The sequence below is a fragment of the Chinchilla lanigera genome, unplaced genomic scaffold (genome assembly GCF_000276665.1).
Source record: "Chinchilla lanigera isolate Chin_1 unplaced genomic scaffold, ChiLan1.0 scaffold00001, whole genome shotgun sequence".
NCBI classification, from domain to species: domain Eukaryota; kingdom Metazoa; phylum Chordata; class Mammalia; order Rodentia; family Chinchillidae; genus Chinchilla; species Chinchilla lanigera.
In genome coordinates, this window is record NW_004955402.1 from 12581819 (window position 1) to 12605935 (window position 24117).

The 24117-nt window shown below is 41.5% G+C and overlaps 1 protein-coding gene across 5 annotated transcripts in view; it reads right to left on the bottom strand.

Annotated features, from left to right (window-relative positions):
* Positions 1-24117, bottom strand: part of Osbpl1a (oxysterol binding protein-like 1A) — a 188574-nt gene that overhangs the window by 51689 nt on the left and 112768 nt on the right. For all 5 annotated transcript variants that reach the window (XM_005372715.2, XM_005372716.2, XM_013504468.1 and 2 more), the window contains 2 exons: positions 20412-20574; positions 3162-3321 (listed from right to left, as the gene is read on the bottom strand). In XM_005372715.2, the coding sequence (XP_005372772.1) occupies positions 3162-3321; positions 20412-20574 (323 nt within the window). The remainder of the gene's footprint in view (positions 1-3161; positions 3322-20411; positions 20575-24117) is intronic.

Below are 24117 nucleotides of genomic sequence, written 5' to 3' on the forward strand. Positions count from 1 at the left end.
CTCTAAATATCTCTTTTCTCCCAATTTTAACTACAGTTTCTGTCTGTTGAGCCATAGAATGTAGTTTGTAGACAGCAACCTTGCCAACAAATACTGCTCACTCTAATAATTTTTCTATGCATACTACAGATTTTCTATGCAGAAAACTGCACCATCTGTGGATAATCACTTTTGTGTATATTTAAATTTTTTATGTGTTATGTCTCCGTGTATGGGCTCTAACTAATATTGAATAGAAAAGACCAGGCATCCTGTCTTATTTCTGATAGTATATTATACAACCATTTCAGTATGTCTTCATCAAGCAATTTGCTGTAATTTTTTCCAGATTAAAAAGGTTCCTTCTGTTTGTGGTTTGCTAATAAATCTATTCATCATGAATATTTAATTTTATTGAAAAGTTTTACTAGGAATGATCATATAGTTTTCTCCTTTAACTAATTTGTGCTATTAGTATAGTGAATGCCATTTATAGAACTGTAACATGAGTTCAACATTTCCAGATTCTAACTAATTTACTATTAGCATATCTTACACTGTACCCAATATTCAAATAAATATTGGTATCTTTACCAAATACACAATTTGGGCAAAAGTGCTAACAAGTTAGAAGATTAGTGCTCTCAGAATACATTCAATAAATCAGGTCCAAGTATAGATAATTGCTTCTATGGCACATGGCCAAGATGGCAATAAGCCACGTAAATATAGATGTTACTACGACATGGTGCAGGCTCATTTTCCACAAAGCAACTTGCTGTATGTTCTGGGGAAAGGTGCTATCAAAATGGAGGTTGTAAGATTATAATAGTTTTCACATTAAATTTCTGTTACAAAAATGGTTTTGTAGCTTAAAAAGAATAGTTGAAAACTCTTGTACTAATTAAGATCAGACTATCATTGTGAAGGCTTCCCTTTTTCCATTTAAAAATATGTATTCTCTCTTTTTAAAAATCTTATAATCCAGGGCCAGGGATATAAGTCAGTGACACAAGTGCCTGCCTGGCAAGCACAAGGTCCTGAGTTCAATGATTCCCGGTACCAAAAAAAAAAATCTTATAATCCATGTGTACTTTCATGTCTCCATTTCCTAAATTTAAGTGTATTTCCAGGGACTAACTGATGGTATGGTGTTCTCATAAATGTTCACAAGACTTTTGAGAACATTAAGTGTTAAATAAATAAGTTTTCAGTATCAGAGAAACAGAACTCTATGACAAGGGTACGGACAAATTTCACATGAATTTCTAACAAATTTTATCACTTTGGATGTAAGCAACACCTATATCTAACATAGCAACATATGTGTGCTCTTCTAAAATATCACCATAATTACTATCAATACAAACAATTCTTATTATCAATATAGTAACTGCCTACTATAAACACAGATTTCTTATAGCACTGTTTAGGGGTTTGATATTACTGAATACTTCAACTATTTTCCAGTTCTAAAGTTAAACCTCTTAATTATGCATGGCATATACTTTAACTACAGAGGAATTTTATGAGGGAAAAAAAAGGCTACTTTTAAAAAATAGAAAACTGTGTTCCCACGTATTAGATTACTGACAATTTCCTAAGTGCTCCTATTTTGATATGAGCAACTAAGGACCGTGGGTATTACATGGATTTAGTAAGTTTCAATTTTTTTTTAATCAGTTTAACTTCTCTGCTGAGGTCACTACCTAGTCTCTGTTGTGGTTCTTCCTTAGTGGCTTTGTCCTGACTTCATGTTTTGAACAACTGCAACTTTCACATCTGTACCATTCTGGGTATGACTGAAACAGAACACAGAATACCTGAACAGGATACAATTATGTCAAATGCAAAATAACTACTGCCACGATTATAGGACCCCTACAAAAGGGCCATCTAGTTCTGAGAGGGGAGTAGAGAAACCCCTTCAACCACAGTGCAAGGCAGCTGTTTGTTCTAAACATAGCACTCATTCTGATAATTTAATAATCAAACATTTGTATGCTTCTACGAGCTTCCCAAAGATTTCACCTGTGTTCTCACTGGATGGGCTGATGTACGTGTTAACAGCTCAATGCTCTCTTTTCTTTAGAAAATGGCAAACTTGCTGGGCTTACTGTTTAGTCTCAAACACTCCACAGGGACTGACAGACAGTACCTGCAGAGGGAGTGAGGGGAGACACTCACGCTCATTTGCAAGCGTAAACTCCATCGAAGGACAGTTATTAACAAACATGTGTAGGGGACAACTTCAAGTCCAGTAAAAAAAGACTGGTTTTATCTATTTCGTTCCTAAACTCACTGATCTTCTAAAAATAAATATGAACCAAGGCATTTTGTTAACAATGGAGAGGTACAAATAAATCAGAGAAGTGATGTATATATTTTTCCCAGAATAACATTTGAGACCAGTTGTGGTCAGAATCACGGTGTTATGCAATCAGAAATATGAACCAAACAAATGACTACTTTGTAGAAATCCACCATTAATACTCCTTACCCCCAAAACAACTTTCACAAAGCCAATGGGATGTGTCCTCTCCTGATGTTATACAATTTCTCACTATGTGAAAACCAGCACGCACATGTACCCTTGTGTCTATAAACTTGTGCTGAAACCAGAGAGCCGTGGTGTGTGTTACATCGCTCTCACAGAGACAATCTCTAAGACTCAGCCGTCAAGGGAACAGAAACACAGTGACATTATTAGACTGTATAAAATGCTCGTGTTCAGCAAACCCTGGGTCCCGTAATAGCCTTTGTTTAAATTTAACGAAATGTGTCAGTGGGCTGGCAATATTACCATTCACTCTTAATAAAACCAGCAAGAAGATCGAATGACTAGGAACTAAAACAGCACCGAAAGCAGAGTGATAAAAGATGTATAAGGAAAAGGGAGCAAGGCATCAAATTCATTGGGTAGTTCTCAATAGCCTTCTCAAGTGCCAGGGAAGGATTTGTATGTGCCCCAGCAAACATGGCTGCTACACCACATTTGGGGCTCTGTTCCTACACTAACAGATTGAGATTCCCTTAAGTGGACAAAGGAACAAGTACTTCAGTTCAATTCCTCTTTTGAGGTGATAAAGCAACACAAGTACCCAACACAGGAGGCACACGGCTGACAGCCCAAATTTACCGTACTGTCAGACAGCGATGACAGCTGTTAAAGGGCAACCTACCGGTGCTTTTTGATGCCATTGGAGAGAGCATCTCCCCCACCACAATCCTTCCCTTCGGACATTCTGTGCTTTCTACTGCTCCCGTGCTCTTCGCCTTCTTCTTCAAAGGACTGTGCTGTCACTGCTTCCAGTCGACTCAGGGACTTCTCTGACTCGGAATCTGTGGAACAGCAGGTTCACCATGAGTGAATTGAGCTTTGGCACAAGGCTCCCGTAACAATGGACATCTCCCCGAGTGCATCAGGCTTTGAAACTTAAGCAGCCTACTTTGTCCTTCAACGATTCATCCGTTAAACACCTCCTCAGGGATTTGAGAAAACCTGCATCCAGGAAGGCTCAAGTGGATTTATGAAACAGATGTACACTTACATAAACCGACAATTAAACCAATTTTGTATACTGAAAGAGATTTCCAAAGATTACCCAATTCTTTAAGAAGTTATACTTAGTTGTTCACCACCCCAAAATTTGTATTATCTTGCCTCTCAAAGCATCTTAAGCAAGGAGGGAAACAATCAAATTTAAAAACTCATGTATAAATGGAAAGCTATAGCAATTATGCTTGTGAGAGGTTTAAACCACACCAAAAACCATAGACACAAAAGTGAAGGTAATTTTAAAATGTTTAAAAATAATTTTTCCAGTATATTATTTAAGTCCTTAAGAGTTAAAGCTCCAAGTGTCCATATATTAATAATCAGAAAGGCATTCTTAGGATGGAAATGCCATGTTCCCAGCTGGCTAAGTATTCAGATTGGAGCCATCTGCCTGTTGGGGAATTATAAGATGACTAATTTTGTACAATCCATGGTGGTTTTCAGGCACTTTCACATTTTTCTCTGAGCATCTCAAGGATGCATTAGTGACTATGCGGCAAGACGATGTACTTAACAAATGTGGTACTGGTCTCATGGTTTCTAAGTGGGAAAGCCAGGATCCAAGCCATGTTCTGATGCCTTGTACAACACTATAGCGCAGCTCAAAACAGCAGTCACTCAATCTCCATAAAACTCTAAATGATATCTTTATCTTTACTGGAAATTTAAGAAAACCTATAACCTCCCCCTGTGCCTATCCACTTACCTATCCTCAGCTCTACAAAAGACTTGGACACACATTCAAGCAAACTTCCTAAGCACATTCATGCACAATCTGCTAAGCATGTATCAGGACCAAACTTTCAGGAAACAAAACGGCTTAGGGCTCTCTCCCCCGACCTGCTGCATTCTACAATTCAGCTCACATCGCGGAGCCTTTCTGTTCTCACATGTGGCTGGCTGAAAAGAACTGCCGGGCCACAGAGTCGCAGGATAGACAGAACAGCACGCCCTGAACTCACAATGCTGGGCCCTTTAAATGATGTGAGCTACTTGCAAACAGGCTTCACTGTTAAGAAAGATTTTCTTATTGTCTGTAAATATACATTTAATGGAATTTCTAAAATTGCAGATTTGTTCTGTCACATGCCTCAAAATAAAGTGACATACAGTAGAACCCCCTTTATCCAGGGCTTTGCTTTCCTGAGGTCCACCACAATCCAAAACACATTAAATAAAAATTTCAGAAATAAACAACTTATGAGCTTTAATTTGTATGTGTTCTGAGGAGCACGATGAGGTCTTGTGCCTCAGTCTGGCTCATGGTCGAGGCAGAGGGGTGTCAAGAAGGGCAGCCAAGAGACTGGGCGCTACAGTGAATGTTCAAGCATGAAAATGGCGCTCAGCAGAGGTGGGGAGGCTGCTCCGAGGAGCTCCAGAGGCAGAACTCGAATCAGGGATAGTAGAGGGCAGGGGGTGGAGGGGCAGGGGTAGGCTCATATCTGCACTTTACAATGTGTTTCACATGAAAAAAATTAAGAATTTAAAGTCAGAACCACTTGTCACCAGTTAGTACTGTCTAAGATGCATCCTTAGTTTATAATTCAGATGTCAAAAGAATCAAAAAATGTAAAAAAAAAAAAAAAAAATCCTCAAGCACATAAGAAACATTACTATGCCCAGGATATTGTGTTTTCAATTTAAGAGATACAAATCATAAGGCAGGGACTTCCCCACCTACAGCAGGTTTTTTTTTTTTTTTTTTAAGCAGAAAGCAGATACACTGAAAAGCCACTAAGAACTGCTATGAAGCAGAGACACTTTTCCCAAAACACAATTTCCGTGTAATGAGCACTAACAATGTCGGCCATGCACAGGCCACGGGACGGCTGTGCTCACCCCCAGGGGTGAACACTGGGTATTACCGCAGACCTGATCCAGTGGCTGGCAGCATGGGGCCGTTCCCTCCCTGCGACTCTTCTCTTGTCCACCTCCTTCCTGTTTCCTGTTCTTCCCCCTCTTCCCTCTCCCTCCAGCCTACTCCTCTTTACCTGCTCCCAAACCCTTTCTCCAATATAAGAGGACCCTCGCCCTTCCCTGAAGGCCATAGACAAAGGTCAATATTGCAAGGGCCAATGTCCATTTTTTAAGTTCTCTATATTGCAAGAGCCAATGTCTACATTGCAAGGGCCAATGTCCATTTTTAAGTTCTAATTGTGACTCATTTACTACATCTGACATTGCTTCGATCAGCCTGCTTCCCCCCCCCTCCACGTATCACGTGCAAGGCAGGCAGGATGCACACGGTCCAACAGAGACAGGCTGCCTGGGGCTTTCTAGGCACAAAAGTGCTCACAAAGCTGACTGTATGTGACAAATAAAGATCAGAGACAGACAGTGGGACAAAGTGGACATAAAATAAAACCAGGCATGAGGTAGTAAATTATGCCATTAGGTTCTGTATTTACTAGAGAGAAATTAAACTGCACTTTGCAGATTCAAAAGCAATGAAGGAGACACAATCAGTTATGTACTTCACTGGTGTGAGATAAAAACTAGTTGCTACAAAAACAGTTATTTCTAGTACTATGAACAGAGAGATGTCTGATATATGTAGAGTGAAACAGCTTGGAGATATCTCGTTGGTAATAAGTAAGGAACCATTTTCAAGTGAACATACTTACCACTAGTCACATCAATCTGCCTATTTCCAGAATGGCACTGTTTCATATGAAGACCCACAATTCTGGGATACCTGAATTTAAACATGTGTAGCCAAGTACCAAAGAGGCCATGAGGCCATGGCCAGCCACTGTGACAGTTTACTGATGGTCAAAACCTATCACCCACAGAAATAATTTTCAAGTCTTCTCATAAAGTAAATCAGTGATAGGCCTCAATGCCTTTGAGATAATTCAATCTGTTTTTTGGTTTTGTGTGTGTGTGTGTGTGTGTGTGTGTGTGTGTGTGTGTGTGTGTGTGGTTTTTTTTTTTTTTTTTGGTTCCAGGAATGGAACTCAGGACCTTGTGCTTTCCAGGCAGGTGCTATACTGCTGACCTATATCCCTGGCCAGAGATAATTCAATCTTTGGGTTTTTTTGGTACTGGGACTTGAACTCAGGACTTTGCACTGACCAGGCAGGCACTGTGCCACTGAACTATGCCCCCCAGCCCTGATAGTTCAATCTTAAAACTGTAGGTTTTGTAATTTTGTGCACACATGTAAGTATCAAACAGGCCAAGCATTATCTACTAGCAGTATCACTGAGGAACATATTAATACCTGAGTGGAAAGAATTACGTATCAGAAAAGAGGGCCAGGGATACAGCTCAGTGGCACAAGCACCTGCCTGGCAAGCATAAGGTCCTGAGTTCAATTCCTGGTACCCCCCCTGCAAAAAAGAAGTATCAGAAAAGAATGTGTTTCATGCCTCCTGTGTGCTGGTTACTGTGTGCTCTTACAGTACTCGAAGCCACAATGCTCATGCTTCAAAAACAAAACAGGAGGGAGCAATAGAGATTTAGTGATTAACAGTATGGAGTTTCAGTTTGGGGAGGATCAAACAGCTCCGGTGCTGGGTGTGGTATAGTTTGGATCTTAAATGTTCTCCCAAAACCCACGTGCCTTAGTCCCCAGCACGGCACTACTGAGAGTGCGAGAGAAACGTAAGCAGTGGCACCCAGTGGGAGGTCTCCTAGTTGCGGAGGGTACTGTGTGGCCCCAGCCACTTCACCTCATTTCCTAGATGGGAAGTGAGTGGTTTTGCTCCGCTACACGTTCCCGCCAGGATATGTGGCTTCACCATGGGTCTAAACAGTAACTGAGCCAACCTGCCACGACCGAAGCTTCCGAACCATGAGCCAGAGTAAATCTCTCCTCTTTATAAGGTGTCGTGGGTGTCTGTCACAATGAACACAGTCCGCGACAATGACTGCACACATGAATGTACTGAGTCCCACTGAACTGCGCACTTTAAAATGGATAAAATGGTAGATTGTGTGTTAAATATATTTTACCATAGTTAAAAACAAAACAACAACAAAAAACTTCCAAAAGGAGCAAACAAAAGCCTGTTGGTCCAAATCCAAAGATCTGTCACACTGGTGCATGATCTATATTCTAGTCCTATTGTGTCTCACTTTGGTGTCAATTATATAAAAGATAACCACATAGACACACAATTGGTTAGTTTTTTCTGTAGACTTTTTAAATGCAGCAACAGAAATTTATTCTCATAATATGAATTAAGATTTCAGAACTTAGCTTTTCATTATTCTTATCTACCACTGTATTTTTCCTTTGTGAACGTATTTTTTTTTTTTTCTTTCTCCGGTACCGGGAACTGAACTCACGATGTTGCGCTTGCCAGGCAGGCGCTTTTGCCGCTGAGCTAAATCCCCAGCCTAAATCCCCAAACGTATTTTTCATAACAGGCAAAGCCACTCGTAAATTTCAGGACACTTCACTGACCCTTGAAAAATGAGGTATAGATTTATGACATGTTCCTACATTATTTATTGAACTTTTGATGGGCAATTAGGAAAATCCCCATAGTGTGAGAAATGGAAGGCTTGGTATGCACTTACTTGCGGGTTTATTCCCATTTAGTTCAAAAAGGACTTTGACGACTTGTGGTAATTTCTTTATACTTTATGGACAGAGTATCAGAATAACACTTTGAAAAACTATTTTTTACAAGATAAATGTTGGAGTTTGCAATGAAGCATTTCAGATAGACAGAATCTCTGCCTGATTAACTCTTCATTTAAAACAGCAGTATTAATAAAACAGGCAACAAAAATCCAAGGTGGTTTTAATATGTCAAGTCTTTAACAACCCAGATTTTAAAAGTTCTGGTCATACTAAAAACAGAGAATTATTTTTACCACATTTCAGACTGAATGTGGTCTCCTTTCTTACCAAAATAACATGGAAGCCAATGACAGTGACTGGGTTATTAACTTTAGAATTAAGAGGATCCTTACTATCTTTTCCCAGTTAAGGAGCTTTTTAGATGCTAACTTATTAATTCTTCCTACCATTAAAGGGCTAAAAAAAAGATATAAGAAAGGTCACAACATAAACATTCCAATAACGTGTAGAAGTTATCCAGACAAGTGCTTTTTAAAACAACATCACCTTCGGAAAGTGGCCAAAAAAGGAACAGTACAAAGCAGCCAGATATGGAAGAACTCGGGATGTCCAAATCACTCTTCCTCCTTTTACTTAAGGTGACAGGAAAGGGACAGGAAACAGCTCAATTTAATACTGTTACTGTTTATGGTTTCCCATGCACCAGGCATTTCTGAAGAGTGACTGAAGGTACAGCTTAAAATATCGTTCCCAAATTTTTATTTAGCTGTAAGGTACAATAGTATGAACTCAAGGACACCAGTAAAATGAAGATCATAATGAAAACAAACAAGCCCTATTACATCTAACATAAATTATACAGTGGAAATCACGATGAGTCCAGAGGTGGCTGCTAAGAGACTGCTACAATTTTTTACCAAGGAAGCGACGAAAGTGTGAAAGAGAATCTTGCGAACACAAAACAAGCATCAGAGATGTCCTCTCCGAATGATGTCCAAGGTCAAACTTAGTCAAGTGGCAGTGTTGCTTGTGACAACATTCTTAAATGTATCTGCATGTCCTCAAATTTGCAACTGTCTTCTACAACCTGCAAAATCTGCACACACAGTTGAACTTTATAAACAACAGTATGTGAGCTACTGTAATTTTTTTTCTGCAGCACTGGGGATGGACCCCAAGGTCTTACACTTGCTGCACAAGTGCCTTACTACTGAGCTACATCCCGGACCATGAAATCCAGAGCTTCCAGTTTGTCTTGTCAACATCCTTCCCCAAATTTAATCATAGGAAGGTCACCTATGCATTCTCTCTATATGTAGGACTGAAAACTGGTTACACAATAACCCATAGTCAGAAAACAAAATATTCTCGTGTAACTTCAATTTAACAAATCAACATCTTCCAAGTACAGTACTGACTACACAAAATGCAAAGGACTAACTGCTGAGACCGCTTGCCAAGATGGCATGGCTGGTGTCCTCCAAGTACTTGATGTCTGTGCTAGTGTTGTGTATATGTGTATGTTTACACACGAATGTATATGTTTAAACAAGTGTTTTGGGGAGCAAGGCAAGTAGCCACCTTTGGGGAACCAGAGAATTTCTGAGGAGAATCAACCTGTGAGCAAAAGTTGAAGGCTGAAGATGACGTTAAAGCAGGAAGCCCAAACACTGGGTACTGGGTGGAAGAGTGGACAGCTCCCAGGCCTAAAAAATCCAGGGTTACAGCTAGGGCAAGCCGACACGGCACAGCTAGAGGGGATGTCACCACAGAACAGACACGGTCCTCAGAGGCTGGGGTTAAACGAGGTCATATCAGATTCCAGGCTTTAACCTGTAGGTGATGTGGAGTCAGTGGGCAGTTGGTCTGTTTTGAGAAAGTGGTTAAGATCTGTTTTAGACTGTACACATGGCCCTGATTTACCATTTACCATGACCACTGTGATGATTACCACAAATTAGGTGGCTTAAAACGACAGAAATTTAGTATTTAATAAATCTCGAGACCAGAATCCCACCATCAGTTCTCCTGGGTCAAAATCAAAGCCCTGACAGCACCACACTCACTCTGAGGGCTCTCAGTGACCCTCCCATGCTGCTTCTACCTCTGGTGGCTGCCAGTGTTGCTGGACCCGGGCTACATCGTTCCAGTTCTGTGACGGGACTTAGATCTGCGTAGACAATCCATGATGATCTCATCGTCTTGAAATCCTTAAGGTAGTATTTACAAATTCCAGAGATCAGGGCATCACTGTAAGTCTGGCAGACCGTTTTTCAACCTTCCACACCAGGATATGCAATGTGGAAGAGGGATGGGGACAAAGGCTCGGAAGAGGGAGACCTGTCAGGCAGACACTGTCAAGGTCTGTAGGGTCAAAAGGACAGGGAGCAGGGCTGGGGCAGTGGCGTGAGAATGGAGGAGGAAATGGAGAACAGGAGCAATTAGGCATTGAGAGTAGGTGAGGGGGTACAAGAAAAGGGAGTAAAAAATCACTTCCTCTCCCGTAGGTTTTGCAGTGTAGATAATGTCACCAACCAAGATGGGGACTAGAGGAGGAGACGGGACAGGAGGACATGTCCTGTTTCTATCACAGAGTTTAAGATGATTTAGGCCATGTGGAAATCTTCAATTAGCAGAGAGGAACAGGAAAGGACTGGGAATATGAAATCCAAAGGACATCACATCCTCCACAACCATCCTCAATTTCACTTGAGAATGCACATCAACGTTTTATTTACATAAACACTTGTACCCCAAATGTATGTCAGTTGCTGGAGATACACAGGGCCTCACCTAACTGACGGTGTGGCTGAAGGGTAGCTGACAAACAGCAATCACACAGACGAGTAGAAAATTTCAAGTATGGGCACTGTTAGGGTATGACAGTGCACAGAACTGTAAGAGGACAGCTGATGAGGTCAAGAAAGTAAATCAGTAGTAGACTGAGCCTAAAAAGTGGCCAGAAAGTCAACCAGAAGCCTCTGACCCTGAAAAGATGGGGGAGGAGAGAAACTTCCATTCTCACTACACTGCTTTTATTCAAATTTCTGCCATCTCTCACCTAGGTCACTAGGGCCTCAAATCCACCTTCATTCCTAAAACAGGAGAACTACACTGGAATGTGAAGTATCTTGTAAGGCCTGTGCCTTCTTTTCTTTGAAATCCCCATGTTCAGTATAATGCAAACACATTGTAAGATTTCACAATGTTTAGTAAAAGCATGAAACTTCCTGAAACACTAAATGACATTACTCTATATTCCTAATTATCTGTTAGTTCCCCACCACTTGTTGCTAAAATTCAAATTGGTAGAATCTTGTAGGTAGACTTCTCACAAGCTACTCCTCAGCACTACCTGGGCTTTCTCCCCTGCCACTACCCCTCAGCACCCAGCAGTCACTCTTGCTTCAACCAGAACACCTTGCATGATGGCTGTGGGAACTAATGTTTCTTTATGTTTGCATGGGCTTCATTCCTCAGCAAGGAATATTCTCCTTCTTTCTAGAGGACTTTTAGTGAGCCTTTATGTATTGCTTATTTTGTATTCTTTTCCAGTTAGCTACCTCTCCCCTGATATGCTTTTAGTGGTACTTATTAGAAAAGAAAAGAAAAAAGAAAAAAGAGAGAAGAGAAAAGAAGAGAAAAGAAAAGAGAAGAGAAAAAAAGAAAAGAAAAGAAAAGAAAAAGAAAAAGAGAGGGGGAGGGAGAGGGAGAGTCACTGACCATCTCTTTGTCTAATACTATTATTCTACATGCATCCAGGAACTAGATGAGTAGATACACCCCTTTTCCTTTATTGAATAGTTTATATTCTAGTTGCGGGAGACCAACAAATGCACACTTTATGGAAGGTGCTATTTGAGGACAGGAAAGGGTAAGAAAAAGGGATCCAGAAGGACAGGGTAAAGGTCTTTCTGAGCAGAAAAATAAAGGAAGTGGGATGGGGTACTGAGCACTGTGGATATCTGGGAAAAGAAAATTCCAGGCAGGCCAGTGTTGTGGCACACACCTGTAATCCCAGCACTCCGGAGGCTGGGGCAGGAAGATTGTCACAAGTTTGAGGCCAGCCTGGGATACATTTAAGGCCGGCCTGAGCTACATAGTAAGACCCTGTTTCAAAAAAAAAAAGAAAGTTCCAGGCTGAGGAAATAGAAAGGGCTAGGGAAGGGTGTCTCGGCAAGCTGGAGAACTACCGCAGAGGTCTGTGTGATGGGAAGAGAAGGAAGCAGGTCTCGGGAAGGCAGCAAGAGGCCAGGGCACCTGGGACTCTGGCTCTTGCTCAGGCTGAGAAGCAAGTCACTGGTGAGCTCTGTGGGAGAATCAGTGTGAACTGACTGTGCTTGGAGGGGTCCCTGTGACCTCAGGGTTCAACATAGTGTGGGAAATAAGAGAAGCAGAGAGACCAGTCGGAGAGCTAATGTAACAGTTCCAGTGAGCAATGACGGGGTGCGAGCCTGCACAACAGGGATGAACCGAGATGTGGCCAGATTCTCCTATCTTTCGAGGACACAGCTGTTGGGATCTGCTGATGGACTGAGTATGAGAGGGGGAAAAGTGTATGGTGGTTAATTCAAAGGTTCTGGCCTAAGGATGAGGAAAGACAAATCTCCCACTTGCCAAAATAATGAAAAGTATGGAAGTGGCAGGTTTTGAGGAGAAATAAGGGTTGTCTTGCAGATATTTAAAGGCATTTAGGGTGAGAGCGCAGGAGGCAGTTAAGCGAATATGTCAGGTAGATATTTAGATATGAGTCTGAAGCTCAGGGAAGAATGAGACTGAATATACAAAAGTGACAGATTATCAGAGCACAGGCAAGCGTTTAAAGGCATGGGCTAGATGAGGTCACGGCAGGCAGTGCTGCTCGCGTTTTGATGTGCGTATGAATCACCTGGGATTTATTTCAGTGCAGATTCATATTCATTCACTAGGGCTGAGGTGGGGTCTTACATTCTGCATTTCCAACAAGCTGCTGGGCAGTGCTCATGCTACTGCCCCAGCAGCCACACTCTCGCACGAAAGACCCAGCAAGGAAGTGTGGACAGAAGAGCGCAGTGTCAGGGACTTAAGAAGAGTCCTGGGAAAGGCCACTCCACAAGGTGACCGCTGTCACAATGATGGCCTTGCTGAGCGTAACTGTAGTGCCATAGCAGGGAAAGTCATAGAAAGAGGGGATGTTTACAAACAGGACAGGAAAGGAAGTGGGGGGTCCAGGGGCTTCTTTTAAAGATACACTGATGGGGACAAGGAATGAACGGTTACAGGGGAGAGGACAGTGCAAGGAGCTGGGATCCCAGGAGCAGCGGAGGGCTTGGCTTTAGTTAGGGACAGAACATACACAAGAACATGGGAGTGCACACGCATGTGTCGTGGCTGCTTTCAGGGGAAAACAACAGATGCTTCTCAGTGACATAAACATGTCCTTAGATGGAGAAGGGACCGGAAACAGTGAGATCACAACTATGAAATAAGCAGAGAAAGAACCGACTGGAAAGATGTGGAGGGTTCCTTGGCAGCAGCAAAGTTACAGCAGTAAGGTAAGAGGCACAGATTTAAAGCAAGACCACAACATGGTCTTATCCTTGTCTCCAGCCTCCTCTAGCTGTTTGGGGAACGGGAAGTAAAGAGTAGCTGGAGTTGTACCAGGTGAGAATGATGCAGGACGACACAAGGAAGGTGGTGACAACACGGCACCCCGTCCCATGTGAGCCTGGCAGGGAAGGAAGTGAAGACACAGGTGGGGTATTACAGAGATAGAGTAGATGTCTAAGTGTGGTGAAAGAAACATCAGATCGGAGTTTTAGAAAGGAGGGGTGGAAAGATAGGAGACAGTGTCAGGTTGTGGGCTGTATCACACTGACTAAAGAGAAGACAGTGTAACTGAGAAAGGCACACTCCAGGCTCTGATCTTGGGAGTGAGTGTGGCAGTATGCTGGAGGACCAGCTGTTTTATCATGTGACATCTAATGACCTTCCAGGCACTGGTCTCTCCTCCTAGCTTGCCCACACCCCAACTTACTTATCCAAAAAAAGTACCTGGCACACCATGTGCACTCAGTAAGTATGTGCGGTCAATAAAATCTTCTGTTGTTAGGACGGTATGAAATGCACATGACTTTACAAGTATTAATGGAAACAATAACTTAGCCAGTAAAAACATTTTTATAAATGAAAATGTGCCAGAAAGTCACCCCAAAACTTTAAGAAGAAATTACATTCATCAGTGTGTGCCTGTGACATACACACAAAATAAATAGTCTGCTGTATCAGTTTTCAGTGCTATGAACTTCGGACTAGATCAAGAGTCCCACTGACTATTTTTGACACCAAACGTTGTTCTAGTATTTACATTATTACAAGGTGTTGTAACAGTCATATTCTCTGATACTGAACTTGGTCTATATTTATCAACTAATTAGCCTGTTTTGTGCTCCTAACTAGTAAGGGAAATACGAAAGTTAATTCAAAGTCTCTGCACTTAAGAAACAGTGTCACTGTTTCTTACTATGGAGGAGTCAAGGAAGAAACACACAAAAAAGGTGGAATAGGATAAAAGGCAAGAACAAGGCAGCATTAAGCTAATTATCAAATAAAAGGGTTAACAGAGAAGTGCTACAAATACAGTGCTATGTGAGATCACCAAATACTAGACAGGTACACAGTACAGAAAAGACACAGATAAAGTATATATACATATAGATGTAGATACAGATATAGATACAGATATCTTTTAAAAATAAACTGCATAGGAAGAGGACACTGGACATGTGAATAGAATACAAAGAACAGTGCGGATCGCCTCTTACTGAATGGTCATGATGTACTTCTGAGTTCCTACCGGCAATACCGCCAACCCCCGTCGAACCCTATAACTGCTCTGTACAAAATGTCAGTATAGATGTTGCTACTTTTTACCAACTATTGTACTTGTTGGATTAAACTTTGACACAGGTCACACCAGTTTCCATGCTACTGTTCTCCACACAAAACCAAAGTTGTAACAGAAGCACCTTCCACTCTGAGAGGTTTGATTTGAAAAGCTCTGCCCTGATTGCTGAAAAATGCTAAAGCGGGCTTCGGTTTCATGACATAACATCTACTGGTTTTGCCAGTCTACACTATTGGATTTTATGCATTATTCATGACATTTCAACCAAAATAGCATTAAAAGAAAAAGCTAGCAAGAAAGCTTTTCTTGAGCAACTGTTCTCAGAATGTTTCTAAAAGGGAATATGAACACAGTACGAAAATCATTTTGAATGATTATAACATTCAGGGGGCAAGAATTTTCCATGAAGCTGCTATCTCAGACAACTACTCATACTAAGGAAGAACAGCTATGGAATTATTTAATCAGTAATAAATGCTTCCAAAGTAATCCTTAAAAGATTACTAGAGATTCATAAAGTAGTGCACTTTAGTTTCCTCCCCCTTAACCTGTTTCTGCTCATCCTTCTCTGTGAGAAGTCTCAGGCTCCACCCTGCTGACGAGTTCTGTGAGCACTGTTTTATATCTCTCGATGCCATACCTCAACCCTCTTCCTCCTTTGCCTCACTCCCCCCTCCATAGTGGTAAACACATACACAAAATCAGCAAGCAGTACTGGTAATCTTGGGCTCTTTACTGAATACCAATATATTTTAAGAAGGATAGAAATATCACTGACATTTATTCAACAACCTGCAGTCTAGCTGGGTGTGGTGGTGTAATCCCAGCACTTGAAAGGCTGACACAAGAGGATGACCAAGAGTTTGAGGCCAGCCTGGGCTACAAAGTGAGTTCTTTTAAGTCCAGCCTGAACTGCATGGTGAAATCCTGTCTCAAAAAAAAGACAAACAACAACAACAACAAAAAACAATCTGCACTCATTCAACAAGCCTTCAGAGAGGTGACAAAGATCCTGTGCAAGGTACCTCATGAATGTAAATAGATATGGTCCCTCCCATCCTGTTATGGTTTCTATCTAGATGTCTCTCTCAAGCCTCATGTGCTCATACATGGGGCTTTCCGCAGGTGACTGGATCATGGGGAGGTGATACTCATCAGTGAATCTATCCACTGAAGAGTCACAAGGTGAGTGAGGAAGATGATTGCAGCCAGAGAGTCAGCTAAATGTGATGTTGGGCGGTGAAGCCTGTTGGAGGAGGTGGTCGCTGGGGGCATGGTCTGGAAAGTCTATCTCCCTCCCTCCTTCGAACTCTGCTTCCGGTCTGTCCTCCCAAGAGCTCTTTCTCCTCTGCCACCCTGCCTTGCTGCCAGCCTTGGAACCAGTGGACTATGGACTGAAACCTCTCCAAACTGTGAGCCCAGATAAACTTTTCTTCCTTTAAGGTGTGGGTGTCACAGATTTTGTCCCAGCAACGAGAAAGTAACTAAGACACATTCCAAAGAGACATATGTAACCCTGTGAAAGGCTGTCAAAGAGGTTTAATAGGAACAAGGAAAAAAGAGACTAACTTTGCCTGGAGTGAGGAAAAATTACCTAAGACAGGAGATACTGAAAGGTATTTGAGTGTTTTGGTAGAGAAGAGAGAACCATACAGTAAAAAATGAATATAATAGAGTAGACATATGCAAAATCACTTTCTTTTTCCATAAAGTATTTTTTTAATTTGATTTGCTGGCAGAATAAAATTTTTCCACACAATTGGTTAATATTTAGTATCCCAATGATTTCTGCCATGGATGCAGGTTTAGCCCTTTTCCAGAAAGAGTTCACCTGTATTTGAAACTTTACTTGACCTAAGCATTTCACTCCTCACCCCACATGAAGAGGTGATGCATCCTTAGATGCATTCCATCAAATTATAAGAAAGAAATCTGCCTCACATATGGAATTTTGTGAAATCTTTAGGTACTGAATATAGGGGGAAACTAATTTTCTCAAGAGACCCACAGGGCTGGAAAAATCACACTGCACTGTTGGATCTTCACAGGGCTCACCTTACCCACCAGATCAGCAGAGTTCCTTGATCCTGCTTACCCAAAAGAAGCTGAAAGGGACACAAGACAGAAAAACAGGATATCACATGGACTTTCAAGCCAAGCAAATAAAATCTCCCTTTCACTTTAAAAGAAGTGACACAAATTAGTAACTTTTTTAAAAAAGATTAAACATTTAGTGGAAATAACTTTTAAATATTTTAAGAGAGGTATATTGAAAATGTTTTCACATCTTTTCAGTATTAGGGTAGGTTTGATCTAATCACTGTGATCCAGGAATGAGACAGAGGCTGGTACACGCTCATTTAACTGCATATCCAACTGCCTGATGTGGTACACAGCCGAGGCCAGAGGAAGATGAGTGCGGCCCGAGAGCAGCAAGAGCAGGAAGAGCAACAAAACAGGTGTGAAGAGACAACAGGGTCTGGAGCAGTAGTGAGCGCTGGAGATGGCCCGCTAAGGTAGTAAGGATTTTATTCGCGGGCAACGACAAGCCACCGGAAGACTGTGGCTGGGGAAGCAAGGAGGTATCATCGTCCACAGACCCCTGGGAATGGAGTGCACAGAATGCGCTTCAACAGGTCAAGGCTGGAGGCGCAGAGACCAGTAAAGGGGCCAGTGCAGTGGCCACAGCACAGGGTAATGAGCGCACACCTGCGCTGGTCCCCCTGCAAGGTGCTTTTTTAAGTACAATACAAATATTAATTAGTGCCTCAAATAATCCTCTGGCCCATTTGTTGAAAAAAATAATGCCCAGAAATGTAAAACCACTTTCCGAAGGGTATAATGATTGGTATAACTTTGATTTATCAACAGCCTTCAACTTCAGCAGCTATGCTTTTAACTATTTCCCTACATTAACAAAAAATAAAGTCAGAGTATAATCTGGAGGGGTGTGGACAGGCCACGGTCTGTCTCACGGATGTGGCACATGAATGTCAAGCTTCTGTCTTTTAGAGACGAAAGAGGAGCCTTTTATATAAATGAGGCCAACTCCAAGAGGAACCAGATCTGGGAAGATCAAAAAATCCTTTCTTATAGATCAAGATGGACAGCTGAGTGAGTGTACAAGGTCAGGCTGGAGATTCAGATTTGGGGACTCTGGAGGTTGGAATAATGACTTCGCCAAGATGCCATGTTCTTGTCTCTGGAACTTATGAATGCTTCACCTTATACATGGCAAGAGGGACTTTGCAGATTTGATTAAGTTAAAAATCTTAAGATGAGGAGATTATCCTGGATTATTTGCTTAGCCCCCTCAAGTCACAGAGTCCTTTTAAAAGGGAGGGAACAGGGTCAGACTCAGAGACTCACAGAACACACACCTCTGGCTTTGAATTCATCGAATACACTTTGAGCCAACGAACGCAGGGAGGTGCCTAGGAGCTAAAAAAGGCAGAAAGGGACTCTCTCCTGGAGTCTTGAAAAGGAACAAAATCCTTGACTTTAGGACCTCTGACACCTGAAAATGTGAAAGAATCAATCTTTTATGTGTGTCTGTGTGTGTGCGCGCGTGCGTGCGTGCTACTGGGGATTGAACTCAGGGCCTTCTGCATACTAAGCAAGCACCTTACCACTGAGCTACATCCCCAGCCCAAATTCTCATTCTTTAATTTCAAGTTAGTATTTAAAATGTTTAAAGGTCATATGTCATTGAGAGTATAAATGAAAGAAGCAATAACTAAACACAAGTCTTGGAAGGCACAAGGAGATAGGTATTAAAACAAATGCAGAAAGAATGGCTTTCATGAAGGGGGGCACTTCTTTATAGAGAGATGAAGGAGGAAGTGGGAATAGAGGCTGAGGTGCAGAGACAGTGATGGGAAGGCGATGCCATTCCACAATGACAGCTGTTAGGATCTTAGTGAATTATGTGGCTAGGTCAACAGCTGGTCAGGACTTGAACTGAGGGCATCTGACTCTAATGGTCTTTCTACATTGTTCCAAATTATTCCAAAGATTTGCAATAGGAAATAGTAGAAGTGGCCACAGGAGAGCTACTATATTTAGACTGATGAAACAAAACTTGGGCAGGCCATTCAAGGCTTGGCTGCTGTCCTTCCCCACGTTTCCTGGAGCTGTGAAGATCTTTAATGAGTCTGTTCGTAAGAACCTCTGAAGGACCGTACAGGATTCATTAGGATAAGGGGTGAAAGGCTCTGTATTGGCTTCTATGAAGATATTAAAGAATTTTTTTTAAAGAAGACAGAAGACAAGCAGCAGAAGTACCCAAACTCTTTTTTCATATTCAGACCTCCATGTACCTTGTTCTAGAATTCTGGCACTGATTTCCTTCTTGGAAGTCCCTCACAGAGGAACACGAGATAACCCCAGTGGAAGTGGCAGAGGTGGGACACGAGACAGCAGTCTTAAATGTCACTCACCCTACTTCCCACCTCCTCCAGTCATGTGAAATACTGTCTTTACCATGTCACTCATTCTAGTTTTCAAATTCTACCTTTTCCCCCTTCCCGGTATGAGTCACTCTTCTTATACATCCCATAATTGACATCATCACCATAATTTTCTTTCTCTTAATTATTAGCCTATCTGGCTATTAAAGTTATTTCCCCTTATTTTAATGATGAACATGTTCTTATTTGGTTCTGTTGACCTTATGTAATGACTCTCTGTAAATCAAACAACATCACCCTCTTTCTTGTCCTATGTTGTTACCTCGTTTTTAGCCTCATTAACCTAATCTTTAGTTCTACTATCGCTCAACATGCTGCCTCTCTTTCATTTCTTATCATGAATTTGATTCTTCATTTCATCTACAGGTTCCCTACACACATGGTTAGGTTTTGTGAAATCCACTAATAATGCATGGTCACCTCTTATATAAGCATTTAATTTCCTTCCATAAGTAATTTTTCTCAATCTCACTGATCTCCAACCACTTCCCTGTAACTGTCCCTTCCCCCACCCACGTCTGTTTCAAAACTTCTAAATTTAATCCTTGAAAGTTTAAACTCCCCCGTAGTAGCACCTTCTCTCCAAGCCATCCTCGGCACTCCACCCACATCTCCCGTTTTTTAGTGCTGAGCATCACCAGGCAGTAGTCTAAGCACTATTTAAGCGTATGAACACATTGAACCCTGAAGAAATCTCCGGAAATAGATACTATAACTGCCCCACTAAGAACAGTGAGGTCTTGGAGCCAGCTCCAGGCCACATGGCTGGTTAGTGTCAGAGGTCCTACATTTAGTAATGAATCTTATCCCAGGCTCCTGCCTTAATAAGGTGACACCAAAAAACAGGCAACTGGAGGAGCAAAACTACTCTGTTTATACCAGTCTGCTTATTCCAGGAGCCTGCCGGTGGCATCCACTCTAAGCAGTCACTTAGGTGGGGCACACTCCAAATCCTCAAGACACACAGATGGAAGGAGTCCATACCTGACAGCGCATCATAGAACTCGTCCTCACTGAGGACGCCGGGAGGTGGGGATCCTTCGACCAGAGACTGTTCTAATTCATGATGCTCAGTGGCTAGCGCCTCCAGTGCTTCTGACAAGATTTTGTTTTTCTCTTGCTCCTGTTCCAACTTTAAATTCCTCACCTAGAAGAAAACAGATGTACAAAAAAGGCTTCAGAGTGACAGGAGACAGACTCGAGGAAGCAAAAACTATCTGCTTTTGATTCAGTTCTACTGCAACATCAGAAATGAAAACAGTCATGTTATATACACACAGATGAAAAAGCAAGGTTACTCAGCTAATGCTGCTCTTCCTATGGGGGCTTTTCTCACCACGGCTTAGCTAACGAAAACAGATTAAGACCTACCAAATAATTTCAGCTCAAAACGATCAGGGTCCCAGTACAAGAAGGGTGTTAGACAATTCAGAAACCATACAAGTTTCTTTTAAAAAAAAGATTATTTCTCTCAACATTAATTAGAAAATTAAGAAGCCAGTTTTGGCAAGATTTAACCAAATCAAGAACTGAAAGCCATCCTGAATGATCAAATGCATACCACATCAAAGTGTAAGTGTACTTCTAAAACAATCAGCATATCAAACGAAGAGAAACAAGCCAGCAATAATGGGACACTTTTTTTTTGTAGGTCTCACTCTACAGTTCAGGCTGGCCTTGAACTCACTATGTAGCCCAAGCTGGTCTGGAACTCACAGTGATCCTCCTGTCTCAGCCTCCTGAGTGCTGGGATTACAGGCATGCGCCACCATGCCCGGCAAGCCTGCAGTAATAATTGTAAACATTTTAACTTCCATTTTTAACTCCATATTTTGATTTCAATTCTATATTTCACTTATAATTTAGTACACTAAAAAAATATAGAAAATATAAAGCCTGATTTGATTTTTCACTCTTTCAAGTCATGTGACTCAAGAGTGTCTCAACATTTTGCAGTTGACTCATACCTTCAGAATTCAACTAATCTAATCTTTACAAGACAACCTGTTCTGGATTTGGTAGGGACAGTTCACCTACTTTTCTATCAGAACTCCATAAATCACTACCAGTCTTTAATCCTTCTTGATTAAGGGCCAGCACAGCACCAGATACAGGAGCCAGGAAAGCTGAGATCCATGTTGGCAACTGTGTATTCTCAGCTGTCTCCTCTTTCTTGTTTCCTGCCTCTAGGAGAGTTCTACTATTATTATAGTCAGCTAAGTTAGGTGGAAATATTAGAAGCAGTCAGAGAGGGCTAGGCCTTCAAAGAAGTAAATGCAGAAGATAAAAACATACAACAACTGAGGCTAGAGGCAGTCTCCTTGAAGGCCAGGCCTTAAGATAAAAATAAAGTGACTACACCTACATCTCTCTTCAAGGGACAAACAATAATGATGGATATTCTAAATAGTCATCAGTCACCTGGGTGGGGGACCAACACCTCCTGACCCATCCCTTCCAGGAAAGGTCCTTGTTCTTTCCAAGTACACTTGCTACGTGACTTGCTCCCCCACTGGATCAATATTACCTAGGCAACCATACTTGTAATCTTCTTGGTTGATCATAGTTTTGTCCTACCTTATAGCCACCTCGGAGTTTGCTCTGTAAAGCTTCCCCTGTAAGTGGAGTCTGTGGCACCCACTTTCTAGGTCCCCTCCCGTCTCCCTCTTGAGCAGGAGCTGTCCTCCTTCCCTCAATAAATATTTCCTACTTGCAACAACCATTGTTCTTCAAAATTCATTTTTTGATTTGGGGAAATATAAACTCAGCGTATAAGACATCTAGAAGGTTAAGAGTTGTAATATTTCCCTTATATCACTTCCAGGTCCTGTATCATTCCTATGTCATAATCAGGCTGGGTGTGGTGGGCATGGCAGTAATTACTGGGCATGCAAGTAATCCCAGCACCCAGGAGGCTGAGGCAAGAGGATCACTGAGAGTTCAAGGCCAGCCTGGGCTACACAGTGCGTTCAAAGCCGGCTTGGACTACATAGTAAGATCCTGTCTTAAAAAACAAAAAAAAAAATCTTAAAAAAAAAAAAGAAGTTTCTATTGTCATCTAATAGTTAATTTAGTAGCATTCAACACTGGGGTCTTTGAATTTGTTTTTTCAATTTAGTCACAGAATCTACTTCTAAAACATAAGCCCCAAATACAAAATGGATGTTTCAGAAAGTGGAACCACTTCATGATGTTGGCCCCCGCTTCTCTGACTTCCTCGTCCGTCCCTACAGATTCCTGAGTCCAAACCCAGAGGCCTTTCCAACAGTTTGAAAAACACTGGACAGGGTTCCACAACTCCTCCAACTCAAACCTCCCATCTCTGGCTGTGGGGCAACTGAGCTCTCTCCCAGTGGCTCTCCTGCTTTCCTCACTCTGCTGAATCTACGCCTGTCAACTTCTGACTTTCTTTCTCTCATTCTTCTCCCCATCCTGCCTGAGAGTAAGGCATCTCTTCCTCCTTTCTGACTCAGGGCTCTGTACAGTCCTGAGGACCCAACAGCTGCGTATTAGGTAGAACACTCCCGGGGCCCCAGATATAATTTCACGTATAGTTTTCCTGAAATGCTCAGCTCATAGCATAAACAGGGTTAAATCTTCATCAACTTGAAAATAGTCCACTTTAGTATTTATCATTACAGCAAGAAGGGTATAATTACTAGAGCTGTGATAATGAAATAAAAATAGCAATGAATGGTAAGCAACAATGTGCAGAAACGACACACAAAACTGAAAATATCAAATATGTATACAATTACAATATTTAGAAAACTAAAATATACTTGCAAATATTCCTATAATCTGTGTGGTATCTCCAGAGGAGACACTATGGCTGGAGTCAACTTTAAAAAATAAAAATACAAGGCCATTCTTCCTCCATCTAATGGGCTAAACAGCTCCCTTATCTATAAATAAAGATGACATAATTGAGCACAGAGTGCAAAATGAAACTGTCTTGGAACGGAAAAGATCAGCACTGTTGTATCTGTAGATTCCAAAAACAGCCCTGCAGGAAGATCCGCATTCTTTCATCAGTGCCCTCCCTTTCTCCCTACTTTATCTCCCCTTCCCTCCCTCTTTTGCTTCACCTTTGTAGCTTTTCAAATATCAAAAGGTAAATGTAAATTAAAGTCAAAATGGATCAAAGATCTATATATTAAATAGAAACACTAAATTTATTGGAAGAAAAAGTACGTAAAAATCTTGACAACATTGGGGTAGGCAGAGAGTTCATGAACAAAAACCAAACTGCATGGGAAACACTTCAAAGAATCAACAACTGGGATCTCATCTTATTCAAAAGTTTTTGCACATCTAGAGAAATCACCAATGAAGTGAAAAGAAAACCCACGAAGTGGGAAAGAATTTTAGCCACCTGCCCCTCAGACAAGGGACTTCTATCTAGGACATATAAAGAATTCAAAAAAGCAGGCCTTCCAAATTCAAAGACCCAATCCAGGGGCTGGGGATTTAGCTCAGTGGCACAGCACCTGCCTGGCAAGCACAACGTTGTGAGTTTGATTCCTGGTACCAGGAAAAAAAAGAAAAAAAAAGAAGAACCAATCCAAAAATGGGCATCTGAGATGAATACACACTTCTCTAATGAAGAGATACTATTGGTGAATAAATACATAAAAAATATTCAACATCATTAGTCATTCGAGAAATGCAAATTAAAACAACACTGAGA